General features: G+C 48.9%; 1 protein-coding gene across 2 annotated transcripts; it reads right to left on the bottom strand.

Moving 5' to 3' along the window:
• Positions 1-1,829: 1,829 nt before the first annotated feature.
• erg28 (ergosterol biosynthesis 28 homolog) lies at positions 1,830-15,019 on the bottom strand. Of its 2 annotated transcripts, none has more exons than XM_087989526.1 (5): positions 14,974-15,019; positions 12,106-12,239; positions 4,832-4,922; positions 4,538-4,656; positions 1,830-3,960 (listed from the first exon to the last, which is right to left on the bottom strand). In XM_087989526.1, exons 2-5 carry the CDS (start codon positions 12,236-12,238, stop codon positions 3,872-3,874), a joined length of 432 nt encoding a protein of 143 aa, XP_087845652.1. In that variant the 5' UTR covers position 12,239; positions 14,974-15,019; the 3' UTR covers positions 1,830-3,871. The 2 variants fall into 2 exon arrangements, with proteins under 2 accessions (XP_087845652.1, XP_087845653.1); XM_087989527.1 differs by lacking the exon at positions 14,974-15,019 and adding an exon at positions 12,723-12,731.
• Positions 15,020-15,304: the final 285 nt, after the last annotated feature.

Below are 15,304 nucleotides of genomic sequence, written 5' to 3'. Positions count from 1 at the left end.
GGACTGTGTTCATTGGGTACCCATTCTTTTTGAATACACGGTATAGGTGATTTTCCTCTGGTCTGCATAGTCCCTCTGTGCTGTAGTGTGTGGTGGCTCGTTGAAATAATGTTCTGATGCAATGAAGAGCTCTAGTAAGCTTCCTGCCCAGGACATTAGTGCCTCTACAGTTTAGTTGTGATCCATCTTGTACAGGTCCTATGTTCCCCAGAATGTATCCCAATGGTCCACATATCTGAAGCCCTCCTTCCTACACCAGCCCTGCAGACATGTGTTCATCTGCACTCACTCTCTGTTCCTAGTCTCACCAGCCCGTGACAGTGGTAGCAATCCTGAGATTACTACTCTGCTCGTCCTGCCTTCCAGCTTCTAACCTAACTCCCTATATTCACTTATCCTCATCCAGTTTCCTAGCTGTGTCATTGGGACTGATGTGTACCATGACTTCTGGCTGCTCTCCCTACCTCTTTACGCAGAGGGTGGTGAGAGACTGGAGCACATTGCCAGCAGAGGTGGTAGGAGTGGGAACGATAGCATCATTTAAGATGTATCTAAACAGAAACATGAATGGGTAGGGAGCAGAGGGATACAGATCCTTAGAAAATAGGCAACAGGTATGATAGAGGATATGGATCGCCAGAAGCTTGGAGGGTCGAATAGGCTGTTCCTGTGCTGTAATTTTCTTTGTTCTCAAGAACCCTGTCGACTTGACCAGAGACATCCTTGACCCTGGCTCCCAGAGGCAACAAACCACTCCTGAATCTCATTCACGACCACAGAACCTTCTGTGTTCCTCTCACCATTGAACCTCCTATCACAATCGCTCTCCTATTCTCCCCCTTCCCTTCTAAGCCACAGAGCCAGGCAAAGTACCAGAGAACCGGCTGCTGTGTCTTTTCCCTGATAGCTCCCTGCCTCAACATTACCCAAAGTGGTATATGTATTGTTGAGGGGATAGCCACAGGGGATCCCTGCACTGTCTGCCTATTTTCTTTCTCTTTCCTGACGGTCACCCAGCTACCTTTATCCTGTAACTGAGGTGCAACTGCCTCCCTATAACTCCTCTCTATCACCCCCTCAGCCTCCCAAGGTATCCAAGGTTCATGCAGCACCTGCTCCAGTTCCCTAACACGGTCTGTGAGGAGCTGGAGTTGGGTGCACTTCTCGCAGGTGAACTCAGCAGGGACACTAGTGGTGACCCTGACCTCCCACATCCTGCAAGACGAGCATGCAACTTCCCAAGCCGCCATCTCCTTTGCTCTAAATTGCCAAGAGAGATTGAATAAGTAAAAACCCTTATCTTACCAGCCCTCCACACAGGGTTTTTTTTTAATAGGAGGATGACTGGTGTAAGACACTATACGCATAGTGTCTCTGGTTCAGCCGCAGCCCGGATATATCAGTTCGGTCCCCGTGTCTGCATCCACTCCTGTTGAGCCTTCACTACACCTATTCACAAGGTAAGTATTTAAGAGAAAGTTTACCTTCCCAGCAGCCCCCTGGTTCGCGCTCTCACCACTCCTACTGGAGAAACCTCTTCAGCCAGAGATTAGTGAATCTATGGAATTCACTGCCACAGAAGACTGAGGAGGCCAGGTCATTGAGTATATTTAAGTTCTTGATTGTTAAGAGGACCAAGGTTAACTGCCAGCCGATGGTGAGCAGAGCTGGCTTCCCACCAGTTGACCCTGGTTCGATTCCCGGCCATCGCAGTGCTGTGCTTTCTAACCTGACTCTTAATGGTAAGGTCCTAGGGAGTGTTGCTGAACAAAGAGACCTTGGAGTGCAGGTTCATAACTCCTTGAAAGTGGAGTCGCAATTAGATAGGATAGTGAAGAAGGCATTTGGTATGCTTTCCTTTATTGGTCAGAGTATTGAGTACAGGAGTTGGGAGGTTATGTTGCGGCTGTACAGGACATTGGTTAGGCCACTCTTGGAATATTGCGTGCAATTCTGGTCTCCTTCCTATCGGGAAGATGTTGTGAAACTTGAAAGGGTCCAGAAAAGATTTACAAGGATGTTGCCAGGGTTGGAGGATTTGAGATAAAAGGAGAGGCTGAACAGGCTGGGGCTTTTTTTTCCCTGGAGCATTGGAGGCTGAGGGGTGACCTTATAGAGGTTTACAAAATTATGAGGGTCATGGATAGGATAAATATTTTCCCTAGGGTCGGGGAGTCCAGAACTAGAGGGCATGGGTTTAGGGTGAGAGGGGAAAGATATAAAAGAGACCTAAGAGGCAACGTTTTTACGCAGAGGGTAGTACGTGTATGGAATGAGCTGCCAGAGGATGTGGTGGAGGCTGGTACAATTGCAACATTTAAGAGGCATTTGGATGGGTATATGAATAGGAAGGGTTTGGAGGGATATGGGCCGGATGCTGGCAGGTGGGACTAGATTGGGTTGGGATATCTGGTCAGCATGGGCGGGTTGGACCGAAGGGTCTGTTTCCATGTTGTACATCTCTATGACTCTATATAAAACTATAAAGGGGATAAGATAGAAGTAAAGAGGATGTTTCCACTGGCAGGTGAAACTAGGACAAAAAGGGCATAGCCTCAAAAGTAGGGGGAAACAGTTTCAGTACTGAATAGAGAAAGAAAGAACTTCTTCACCCAGAGGGTTGTAAATGTATGGAATTCCTGCCCAGGGAAGTAGTTAATGCTACTTCAGTAAATATTTTTAAAGCTAAGATAGATTGTTTTTGAACAATAAAGGAATTATGGGAATATGGTGAGAGGGTGGGTAAGTGGAACAGAGTGCCTGAAAAGATTAGCCACGATCTTATTGAATGTGGAGCAGGCTCTATGACCCAGATGGCCTACTCCTGCTCCTCGCTCTTATATTATGTTCCAGTTAGAAAGACGTGGAACGGGTTTGAGAAACTTATCCGCCATGATTGATTGGTGCAGCAGACTAGGGCTGAATAGCCTAATTTCTGCTCCTATGTCTGATGACTTCATGATCACTATTTGGTCAGCTTTTAATTTCAGATTTTTATTGAATTCAAATGTCACCATCTGTCACGGCCTGATTCAAGTCCCCACAGATTTAACCTGGGTTTATAGATTCCCAGTCCAATGTCATTACCAGTATCTGCAGATGCCTGAAAGGTAGACGAGGTGGTTAAGGCAGCACCTGGGGAGGCTCAAAGGGCCTGTTCGCGTGCTGTATTGTTCTTTGCTCAATACAAGAGCAAGCAGGCAACGAGGGAGCTGTACTCAGGCCACAGCAGGAGCACTGTGTGCAGTTCTGGTCACCATATTACAGAAAGAATGCAACTGCACTGGAGAGGGTGCAGAGGAGATTTACTAGGATGCTGCCAGAGTTGAAGGATCGGAACAATGAGGAAAGATTAGATAGGCCATTACCTTGGAGGAGTGAATGTTGAGAGGAGACATAATAGAGGGGATAGATTCAAGGTAAGTGGCAGAAGGCAAAGAGAAGAGCTAAGAATTTTTTTTAAAACTCAGATGTTGGGAATCTGGAGCTCACTGTTGAAAAGGGCGAGTGAATCAAAAACTCTTGTAATATTTCAGCAGAATTTAGATATTCACTTACATCACTGTAGTCTCCAGAGCTGTTGGCAAAGAGCTGGGAAATGGGATTAGTGTTGACCAGCATGGATACGATAGCCCAAATAACCTGTGCTGTATCACAATCTGAACAGACTCCCATTTCTAAAATACATTTATGACGTCAGGATATTGGAAAGGTCTTTACAGTGGATTTCAGTCACTGATTGTGATGAATGAAGTTGATGGAAGTGCAGTGGAGAGTGTGCCCAGGTGAACTAGCTGGATGTGCAGCAGCCAGAAACCTATCTGGATGTTGCCCGTACACCATTACTCTGAGCAGCCAAACCACTGAGGCTTTACATCCTCTTCTTTGGTCGAATGGAGGTTGCATCTTGAGGATCTTCCAAGTACTGAAATCCAACCAACATTCCCAGGATTGAGAAACCTCAGGACAGAGAGGGCAACAGTCAGTGGAAAGAAGTGGAACAAACAGCACACCTAACACAACATACTAACCCTAACCCTACTGCAGGCATCCTTTTGTTCATAAAGCCAGCATTTACTGCCCATCCCCAGTTACCCTTGGGAAGGTGGGGGTGAGCTACATTCTTGAACAGCTGCAGTCCATGTGCTGTAGATAGACCCACAATGCCCTTAGGGAGGGAATTCCAGGAGTTTGACCTAGCAACAGTGAAGGAACGGTGATATATTTCCAGATCAGGACAGTGAGTGGCTTACACACAATTAATAATAGAAATTACAGAATTAAACTGCCATTGACAAAACTAATTCAGCAACAGGATAAGCAGATACTGTGACATTAGGTTGATCTGGATAATTGTGACATTTTGTGAATGAAACGTACAGCTAATTCTGTAATCTGTCTCAATCAACAAGTCACCCTCTATATCCCCACAACTGACAGGTGACAGTGTCCCTAGCCAATACTCTCTGATGTCTCAGGTGACCAATATCAATATCCTTTTAAAACGTTCCAAGTTCCAATCACAGGGTCTACTTACTGGCCACTAACAGGGGTGCCATCACCGCTTTCGTCATGGGTGCTGTGTGATAAATAAAGGACTCAGACACAAAGTGACCAAATGCCAGAATAAAGGTCCACAGAGTAATATGGTACAACCTGTGGGTACACAAAGAAACAAACAAGTAGTCAGCATCACAAAATACTACATCATTCAGGGTGAAAGTAAACTTAAGACAAACAATTCAAACACTCCCAGGACAGAGACAGCACAGGGTTAGATACACAGGGTAAAGCTCCCTCTACGCTATGCTCTAGTGTGACAGTTACGTACGTTCTGTTGTGAATATCCACTGCACATGTGCATCGAATGATGGAGGAGAGTAGAGTCCAGATCCCAAATGTTCTTGCCTGCAAACCATTCACTACACAGAAACAAAATTTAAATACAATCAGCAAAGCAAGGCCAAGAATGAAACGTTTAAAACTCTGTTCCTATAGCTGTCAGTGTGAATCCCACAAAACGTGCTGCCTCTGTGGGGGCGACATCATGGAGACACTGCAGAATATTCTGGAGATGGAACAGAGTGAGCCAGGATTTCAGTGTGAGGAATAAAGTAGGAAGTGGCTGGAGGGGCTGAATGGCCTGCTCCAGTTTGTTTGTTTGTTCAAATACATTGGTATTAATGATATGGAAAGTGTAAATAAATTAGGTCCATAGGTCAGGTTTTCTAACTAGGGAGGTGGTTAAGGAGTGGATTTGAGTTTAATCATCTCTGGATTATAGCCCACATTATGGTCAGAGTAGAAATTGCAAGCCAGAAAGGATCAAAGTGCAACTTGAATCGTGGTGTATAAGGGACAGCTTCAGATTCTTGAGATCTGTTCTGGGACAGAAAGCACATATCCAAAAAGGAGGTTGTGTCTCAACAGGCCTGGGAGCAGTGGGGGATTTGCTTGTGTTATCAGGGAGATTTTAAAATTAAAACAGCAGGAGGATGGGCACAGTATAGGGAAGGAGAAAAAAAGGTGTATAAACTGAGAGCGTTGGGGCAGTACAAGATACAGACGCAGTGGTAAACTAAATGGTAAATAAAAAATGACAAAGACAGACCATGGGAATGAAAAATAGCTTTGCAGCTTGTATGTATACACACTGTGGGACAAAAAAGGTGAAGAAAGTAATCAGGACACCAACAGAAAGTTGGCCTTCATTATCAGAAGGTTAGGGCGTGTGACCAGAGGGAGGTGAAGCAGCTAACCTGGGTAGTTCCAGTTTATTTACCGATTACTTAAAGCTCCTTATTTAAAACAAATTATTACATCAGTTTGGATGAAGGGTTTTGTCTAATAAGTAATGGTTTTGACAGGGTGAGAAGTGTCTCCGCCCAGAGTGGGGAACCTTTGGAATTCACTACCACAAAGTGGCTGAGCCCAAAGCATTGAATTTGCAAGTGGGAGTTAGATATAGCTCGTGGCTAAAGAGATTATAATGAACAGCAGAGCTTGATGGGCCAGATGGCCTACTCCTATGTTCTTATGACACGCTGGGTCTTGAGACTGAGAAATTGTGAAGGCGATGAAAGAGATAAGAACATAAGAGCTAGGAGCAGGAGTAGGCCGCCTGGCCTGTCGAGCCTGTCGCCATTCAATACGATACTGGCTGATCTTTTCATGGACTCAGCTCCACTTACCCACCCGCTCACCATAACCCTTAATTCTTTCACTCCACCCTCTCTGTGAAGTACTCATCATGTGTATCCCCCTTAAACTTTCCACCTCTCACCTTGAAAGCATGACCTCTCGTTATTGAATTCTTCACCCTATCTCTATCTACCCTGTCTATACCCTTCATGATTTTGTAGACCTCAATCTCGTTTTTTCTAATGAAAACAATCCTGACCTACTCAACCTCTCTCCATAGCTAGCACCTTCCATACCAGGCAACATCCTCGTAAACCTTCTCTGCACCCTCTCCAAAACAATCACATCCTTTTGGTAATGTGGTGACCAGAACTGTACACAGTATTCTAGATGCGGCTGAACCAATGTCTTGTACAATTTTAACATGACCTGCCAGCTCTTATACTCAATACACCATCCAATGAAGGCAAGCATACCATATGCCTTCTTGACCACTCTATCCACCTGTGCAGCAACCTTCAGGGTACAATGGATCTGCACTCCCAGATCTCTCTGCTCATCAACTTTTCCTAAGGCTCTTCTGTTCATTGTATAATTCGCTCTAGAATTAGTCTTGCTTAATGCATCACCTCACATTTGTCTGGATTGAAAGCCATCTGCCACTTTTCCACCCAACTCTCCAGTCTATCTATATCCTCCAGTATTCTCTGACAGTCCCTTATGCTTTCTGCTGCTCCACCAATCTTCGTGTCATCTGCAAACTTGCTGATCATACCAACAGTGCTCTCTTCCAAATAGTTTATGTATATTACAAACAACAGTGGCTCCAGCACTGACCTCTGTGGAACACCCACTGGTCACCTTTCTCCATTTCTACGCTGGCTAGCACATGGCACTGGTAGTAATCCTGAGATCACTACCTTTGAGGTCCTCCTCTTTAACTTCTCTCCTAGCTCCCTGAATTCTGCTTTCAGAACCTCATCTCGTTTTTTACTTATATCGTTGGTGCTTATATGCACCAAGACAACTGGCTGTTCACCCTCCCCTTTTAGAATGCTCTGCAGCCGATCGGTGACATCCCTGACCCGAGCACCTGGGAGGCAACATACCATCCGGGAGTCCTGTTTTCAGCCACAGAGCCGCCTATCTACTCCCCTCACAATAGAATCCCCTGTGACTATGGCCCTACGAGTCTTTTTCCTGCCCTTCTGAACAGCAGTGCCCGCCACGATGCCATGATCCTGGCCCTCCCCCGGTGAGCCATCTCCCCCAACAGTATCCAAAATGGTATACCTGTTTTGGAGGGAGATGACCTCAGGGGACACCTGCACTGCCTTCCTACTCTTTTTCTGCCTTTTGGTCACCCATTCACTGTCTCCCTCAGCAATTCTAACCTGCGGTGTGACCAGTTCACTAAACCTGCTATCCACGACCTCCTGAGCATCGCGGATGCTCCACAGTGAGTCCATCCGCAGCTCCAGAGCTGTCATGCGGTCAAACAAGAGCTGCAGCTGGACACACTTCTTGCAAGTGTAAGAGTCGGGAACGTCCGACACGTCCCTGAGCTCCCACATCAAGCAAGAGGCACATGCCACGGGTCTGAGGTCCCTTGCCATTGTAAGCTTAGCTTTATATGAACTAACTAAAACCAAACAATGCACTTAAATATATGAAAAAGAAAAAAATAAATGCCTTACCTTAGAGAGTCTTTTAGTGTCACTTCTGATCTTTGACACACTACACTTAATCCCCAATTCTAAATCATCTTTGTACATTGTGAATAATTGCAGTCCTAATATTGATCCCTGTGGCACACACCACTAGCCACTGATTGCCAACCAGAAAAAAAAACTCTTTGCTTTCCATTAGTTAACCAATCCTCTACACATGCTCATACATTACCCATAATGCTGTGCACCTTTACCTTTACCCATAATGCAGCAGCCTTTGTTTGCCACCTTCTTGAACCGTCACAACCACGTGATGAAGGAGCGGCGCTTTGAAAGCCAGTGCTTCCAATTAAACCTGTTGGACTATAACCTGGTGTTTGTGATTTTTAACCTTCTTGAATGCATTCTGAAAATCCAGATACATCACATCCATCGGTTCCCTGTTGTCCACCACATTCTTAATGTCCTCAAAGAATTTCAGTAAATTAATTCAACGTGACCTGCCCTTCATGACTTCATGCTGGACCAACTTCTATCCAGATGTCTTGCTATTTTTCTCCCTTGATGATAAATTCAAGAATTTTCCCAACTACAGAGGTTAAGCTAACCAGCCTATAGTTACCCACCTTTTGTCAACCACCTTTTTTAAATAGAGGTGTCACATTTGTGGTTTTCCAATCTGAGAACTGTCCCGATGCCTAGCAAATTTTGATAAATTACCACGAGCACAATTACTGTTTCCCCCATCATCTTTTATTAGCCTGAGATGCATTCCATCAGGGCCAGGAGACTGTTTACTTTTAGTCCCATTAATATACCCAATACTAACTCTTTAGTGATAATGGTCATTTCTACCCACCTTGTAATCAATTATTGGCATGTTATTTGTGTCTTCCACCGTGAAGACTGACCAGTAAGCTTAACATCCATGGTAGGTTACTTGAGAAGATTCCAACGAATAAGAGAACAAAGAACATTACAGCATAGGAACAGGCCCTTCAGCCTCAAGCTTGCGCCAATCCAGATCCTCTATCTAAATCTGCCGTCTATTTTCTAAGGATTTGTATCCCTTTGCTCCCGCTTATTCATGTATCTGTCTAGATACATCTTAAATGACACCATCGTTCCTGTCCCTACCATCTCCACTGGCAACACTCTCTGCGTAAAGAGCTTTCCACGTATATCTCCTCAAAACCTTTCCCCTCTCACCTTGAACTCGTGGCCCCTAATGGAGTCTTGCTATCCACCCTGTCTATACCTCTCATGATTTTGCAGGCCTCAAACAGGTTCCTCCTCAAACCTCCTTTCCAATGAAAATAATCCTCATCTACTCAACCTCCCTTCATAGCTAGTGCCCTCCATACCAGGCAACATCCTGGTGAACCTCCTCTGCACTGTCTCCAAAGCAACCACATCCTTTTGGTAATGTGGCAACCAGAACTGTACACAGTATTCCAAATGTGGCCAAACCAAATTCTTATACAACTGTAACATGACCTGCCAACTCTTGTACTCAATACCCCGTCCGATGAAGGAAAGCATGCTGTATGCCTTCTTGACCACTCTACTGACCTGTGTTACCACCTTCAGGGAACAATGGACCTGAACACCCAGATCTCTCTGTATATCAGTTTTCCCCAGGACCTTTCCATTTACTGTATAGTTTGTTCTGGAATTCCACCGTCCAAAATGCATCATCTCGTATTTGTCCAGATTGAACTAGATCAGCCATTTCTCTCCAGTCTATCTATATTCTGCTGTTTTCTCTGACAGTCCCCTTCACTATCTGCTACTCCACCAATCTTAGTGTAATCTGCAAACTTGCTAATCAGACCACCCGTACCTTACATATATCACAAGCAACAGTGGCCCCAGCATGGATCCCTGTGGGACACCACTGGTCACAGGTCTCCATTTTGAGAAACTCCCTTCCACTCCTACTCTGTCTCCTGTTGCTCAACCAGTTCTCTATCCATCGAGCTCAAACACCCCGGACCCCATGTGACTTCACTTTCTTCATCAGCCTACTATGGGGAACCTTATCAAACACTTCTGGAGTGTTGTTGGAGCTGCACCCATCCAGGCAAGTGAGGAGTATTCCATCACATTCCTGACTTGTGCCTTGTAGATGGTGGCTAGACTTTGGGGTGTAAGGAGGGTAGTTACTCGCTGTAGTATCCCTAGTCTCTGACCTGCTCTTGTAGCCACTGTTGATGTGGCTAGTCCAGTCGCATTTCTGGTCAATGGTAACCCAAGGATGTTGACAGTGGGGGATTCAGTGATGGTAGTATCTTTCAGTGGCAAGGGGTGGTGGTGAGTGTCTCTTATTGATGATGGTCATTGTCTGACATTTGTGTGGCGCGAATGTTACTTGCCACTTGTCGGTCCAAGCTTGAATATTATCCCGATCTTGTTGCATTTGAACACAGACTGCCTCAGTATCTGAGGAGACGCGAATGGGAAGACGGGGTTTGATTAGAAGTGGTCAACATGGCTTTGTGTATGAGAGATCATGCCTCATAAATTTGTCAGAGTTCTTTGAAGTGATCAGGAAGGTTAATGAGGGCAGGGCAGTAGATGTAGTCTAAATGGTTTTCAGTAAGGCCTTTGCTAAGGTTCCATATAATGGACTACTCTTAGATTCCAGGGAGCTGGTAAATTGGATACACAATTGCTTAATGGTAGGAAGCAGAGGGTGATAGTGAAAGGATGCTTGTTCAGATTGGAGACACGTGACTAGTGGATTGCATCAGGGGTCGGTGCTAGGCATATTACTATTTGTTATCTATATCAATGTTTTGGATGAGAAGGTATAAGGCATGATTAGTAAATTTGCAGACAACACTAAAATCAGCGATATCGTGGACAGTGTGGAAGGTTGTCAGAAATTACAGCAGGACCTTGATCAGCTCGGAAAGTTGGCACGGTGGCCCAGTGGTTAGCACTGCTGCCTCGCAGCGCCAGAGACCCGGGTTCAATTCCCGACTCAGGCGACTGACTGTGTGGAGTTTGCACATTCTCCCCGTGTCTGCGTGGGTTTCCTCCGGGTGCTCCGGTTTCCTCCCACAGTCCAAAGATGTGCAGGTCAGGTGGATTGGCCATACTAAATTGCCCGTAGTGTTAGGTAAGGGGCAAATGAAGGGGTACGAGTGGGTTGCACTTTGGTGGGTCGGTGTGGACTTGTTGGGCCGAAGGGCCTGTTTCCACACTGTAATGTAATCTAATCTAATTTTAAAAAATGGCAAATGGAATTTAATGTAGGCAAGTTGGAAAGTCACATCAAGGTAGGAGTTTCATGGTAAATGGTGGGCCTTCAGGAGTATAGTGGAACAGAGGGACCTTGGGAGTTCAGATTCACAGTTCTCTGAAAGTAGAGTCACAGTTAGATAGGGCAGTGAAGAAAGTCTTTGACACACTGGCCTTCATCAGTCAGGGCATTGAGTGTAGACGTTGGGAAGTTATGTTGCAGTTGTACAGGACGTTGGTGAGGCTGGACTTGGAGTATTGTGTTCAGTTTTGGTCACCTTGCTCCAGGAAGCAGGTTATTAAACTGGAAAGGGTGCAAAAGAAATTTACAAGGATGTTGTCAGGAATCAAGGCATTGAGTTATAAGGAGAAATTGGACAAGGTAGGACCTCTTTCTTTACAGTGTAAGAGACTGAGGGGGAATGGATAGGGTGAATGTACTCAGTCTTTTCCCAGGGCTGGGGAATTGAGGACAAAAAGGGCATCAGTTTAAGGTTAGAGGGGAAAGAACAAAAGGGAACCCGAGGGGCAACTCTTTTTTTCACACAAGAGGGGGTAAGCTGCCACCGGAAGTAGTTGAGACGGATAAATTATCGACATTTAAAGGGCATTTGAACAAATACATTAATAGAAAGGGTTTAGAAGGATATAAGCGCAGTGAAATGGGGTTAGCGTGGATGGACTTTTTGGTCGGCATAGACCAGTTTGGGCTGAAGGGCCTCTGTCTCCATGCTGTAAGACTCTAACCCCAACACACCTGTTCAACACCTTGATAATTTCCCAATTTTCCAAGATTGAAAGATGAAGAGAGAACATGCTGAAGGAATATTTCACCATGGGGAATCTAAACTTGAGTACACAGTTTAGAAATAAAAGGACCACCTATTTAAGACAGATGATCAAGACATTCTTCTGAGGGTGGTCAATCTTTAGAATTCTCTCCCTCAGAGAGCAGGTTTGAGGGAGCCAAATGGCCTAATATTGTTGATGCTGCTTCCGTTGCTCTCAGCATTTCAAGATGCACCATAATCGAGAGCACAAATCTTACCGAGTGTTGGGCTTCCAGTGTACAACTTGTCGGAGAGGAAGCTGTGGTCCCAGAAACTCTGAATTGTATTGCCTGCAGCAACAATAGCAACCATCAGTAACCAGCTGCGAAGGAGGTTGAGGAACCGGCTCATTCTGAAAGAGAGAGAGTGAGCAACAGAGGCAGGCAGAGTGATAGGGAGAATGAGGGAGAAAGTAGAATGTCATTGTGTTGGAGATGAGTGTATTCCACAATAAATACTTTTCCCCTCCCCCAATCCAGCTGATTTTAATTATGTGTTCAGTAAACACCAGTTGTGGGGGGGGAGAAGAGGGGGAGCTCGTGCTCACTGTCACCTCAGAGCCTGTCTGAGGTATCTCGATATTCTGGAGATATTGGACGTCCACCTCCTCTTGGACCAACTGATGTCATCAAGTGATTAAAATAGAGCAGCAAGGTCACACACCCCATCTGGATACTACATTGCTGGGACAACACTAATGCCGGTATTAACCGAAACACCATCCTGGACAGGACAAACCAAGGCAAAGGGAGGTGCAGGACCACTTAACCAGAAGATTCCGTGGCGCTCCCTCAGCGCCAACCCCCCGACAGCGCCTCGCTCCTTCGGTGCCGACCCTCCGACAGCGCGGTGCAGCCCTCCCTCAGCCCTGACCCTCCAAAAGCGCGGCACACCCTGAGTGCTGACCCTCTCACAGTGCGGCGCACCCTCAGCACTGACCCTCCTACAGTGCCCACTCCCTCAGCACTGACCTCCCACAGTGCCCACTCCCTCAGCACTGACCCTCCTACAGTGCCCACTCCCTCAGCACTGACCCTCCTACAGTGCCCACTCCCTCAGCACTGACCCTCCAACAGTGTCCACTCCCTCAGCGCTGACCCTCCCACAGCTCGGTGCTCCCTGTGCACTGACACTCCCACAGTGCCCACTCCCTCAGTGCCGACCCTCCGACACTGCAGCACTCCCTCAGCACTGACCCTCCGACAATGCGTCGTTCCCTCAGCACTGACCCTCCCACAGTGCCCACTCCCTCAGCACTGACCCTCCCAGTGTGGCTCTCTCACAGAGCTGACCCTTCCCTCAGCACTGACTGTCCCACAGCGCGGCGCTTCCCGAGCGCGGACCCTCCCACAGTGCCCACTCCCGCAGCACGGCTCTCCCTCAGCACTCACCCTGCGACAGTGCGGTGATCCCTCAGCACTGACCCTCCGACAGTGCGATGCTCCCTCAGCGCTGACCCTCCCACAGCGCGGCACTGACCCTCCCACAGTGTGGCACTCCCTCAGCACTGACCCTCCCACAGTGCCCACTCCCTCACCACTGACCCACCGAAAGCATGGCACTCGCTCAGCACTGACCCTCTGACTGTGCCCACTCCCTCAGCACTGTCCCTCCGACTGTGCCCACTCCCTCAGCACTGTCCCTCCGACTGTGCCCACTCCCTCAGCACTGACCCTTTGGCAGCGCGGGACACCCTCAGTACTGACCCTCCAACAGCGCGGGATGCCCTCAGTACTGACCCTCCGACAGCGCGGCGCTCCCTCAGCAGTGACCCTCCGACTGTGCCCACTCCCTTAGCACTGACCCTCCGACTGTGCCCACTCCCTCAGCACTGACCCTTCGACAGTGCGGGACGCCCTCATTACTGACCCTCCGACAGCGCGGGACGCCCTCAGTACTGACCCTCCGACAGCGCGGCGCTCCCACAGCACTGACCGTCCCACAGTGCTGCGCTCCCTTAGCACTGACCCTCCGACAGTGCCTTCTCCCTCAGCACTGACTCTCCGACACTGCGGCACTCCCTCAGCACTGACCTCCCAGAGTCCCACAGCACTGACCCTCCGACAGTGCGGCACTCCCTCAGCACTGACCCTCCGACAGTGCCCACATTCTCAGCACTGACCCTCCGACAGTGTGTCACTCCCTCAGCACTGACCCTCCCAGTGTGGCTCTCTCACAGAGCTGACCCTTCCCTCAGCACTGACCGTCCCACAGCGCGGCGCTTCCCGAGCGGGGACCCTCCCACAGTGCCCACTCCCGCAGCACGGCTCTCCCTCAGCACTGACCCTCCGACAGTGCGGTGATCCCTCAGCACTGACCCTCCGACAGTGCCCACTCCCTCAGTACTGACCCTCCGACAGCGCGGTGCTCCCTCAGCGCTGACCCTCCCACAGCGCGGCACTGACCCTCCCACAGTGCGGCACTCCCTCAGCACTGACCCTCCCACAGTGCCCACTCCCTCACCACTGACCCACCGAAAGCATGGCACTCGCTCACTGACCCTCTGACTGTGCCCACTCCCTCAGCACTGTCCCTCCGACTGTGCCCACTCCCTCAGCACTGTCCCTCCGACTGTGCCCACTCCCTCAGCACTGACCCTTTGGCAGCGCGGGACACCCTCAGTACTGACCCTCCAACAGCGCGGGATGCCCTCAGTACTGACCCTCCGACAGCGCGGCGCTCCCTCAGCAGCGACCCTCCAACAGCGCGGCGCTCCCACAGCACTGATCCTCCGACAGCGCAGCGCTCCCTCAGCACTGACCCTCCGACTGTGCCCACTCCCTTAGCACTGACCCTTCGACAGTGCGGGACGCCCTCAGTACTGACCCTCCGACAGCGCGGCGCTCCCACAGCACTGACCGTCCCACAGTGCTGCGCTCCCTTAGCACTGACCCTCCGACAGTGAGACACTCCCTCAGCACTGACCCTCCGACAGTGCCCACTCCCTCAGCACTGACCCTCCGACAGTGCCCACTCCCTCAGCACTGACCCTCCGACAGTGCCCACTCCCTCAGCACTGACCCTCCGACAGTGCCCACTCCCTCAGCACTGACCCTCCGACAGTGCAGCGCTCCCTCAGCACTGACCCTCCGACAGTGCGGCGCTCCCTCAGCACTGACCCTCCGACAGTGCCCACTCCCTCAGCACTGACCCTCCGACTGTGCCCACTCCCTCAGCACTGACCCTCCGACAGTGCCCACTCCCTCAGCACTGACCCTCCGACAGTGCCCACTCCCTCAGCACTGACCCTCCGACAGTGCCCACTCCCTCAGCACTGACCCTCCGACAGCGCGATGCTCCCTCAGCGCTGACCCTCCCACAGCGCGGCACTGACCCTCCCACAGTGTGGCACTCCCTCAGCACTGACCCTCCCACAGTGCCCACTCCCTCACCACTGACCCACCGAAAGCATGGCAC

This window comes from Chiloscyllium plagiosum, unplaced genomic scaffold, assembly GCF_037043375.1.
Source record: "Chiloscyllium plagiosum isolate Xiang-an unplaced genomic scaffold, Cpla_swu_hap1 HiC_scaffold_8, whole genome shotgun sequence".
In the NCBI taxonomy this organism is placed as follows: Eukaryota; Metazoa; Chordata; class Chondrichthyes; order Orectolobiformes; family Hemiscylliidae; genus Chiloscyllium; species Chiloscyllium plagiosum.
Note: the sequence above shows the minus strand (reverse complement) of the source record. Positions and strands in the feature narration are given on the sequence as shown.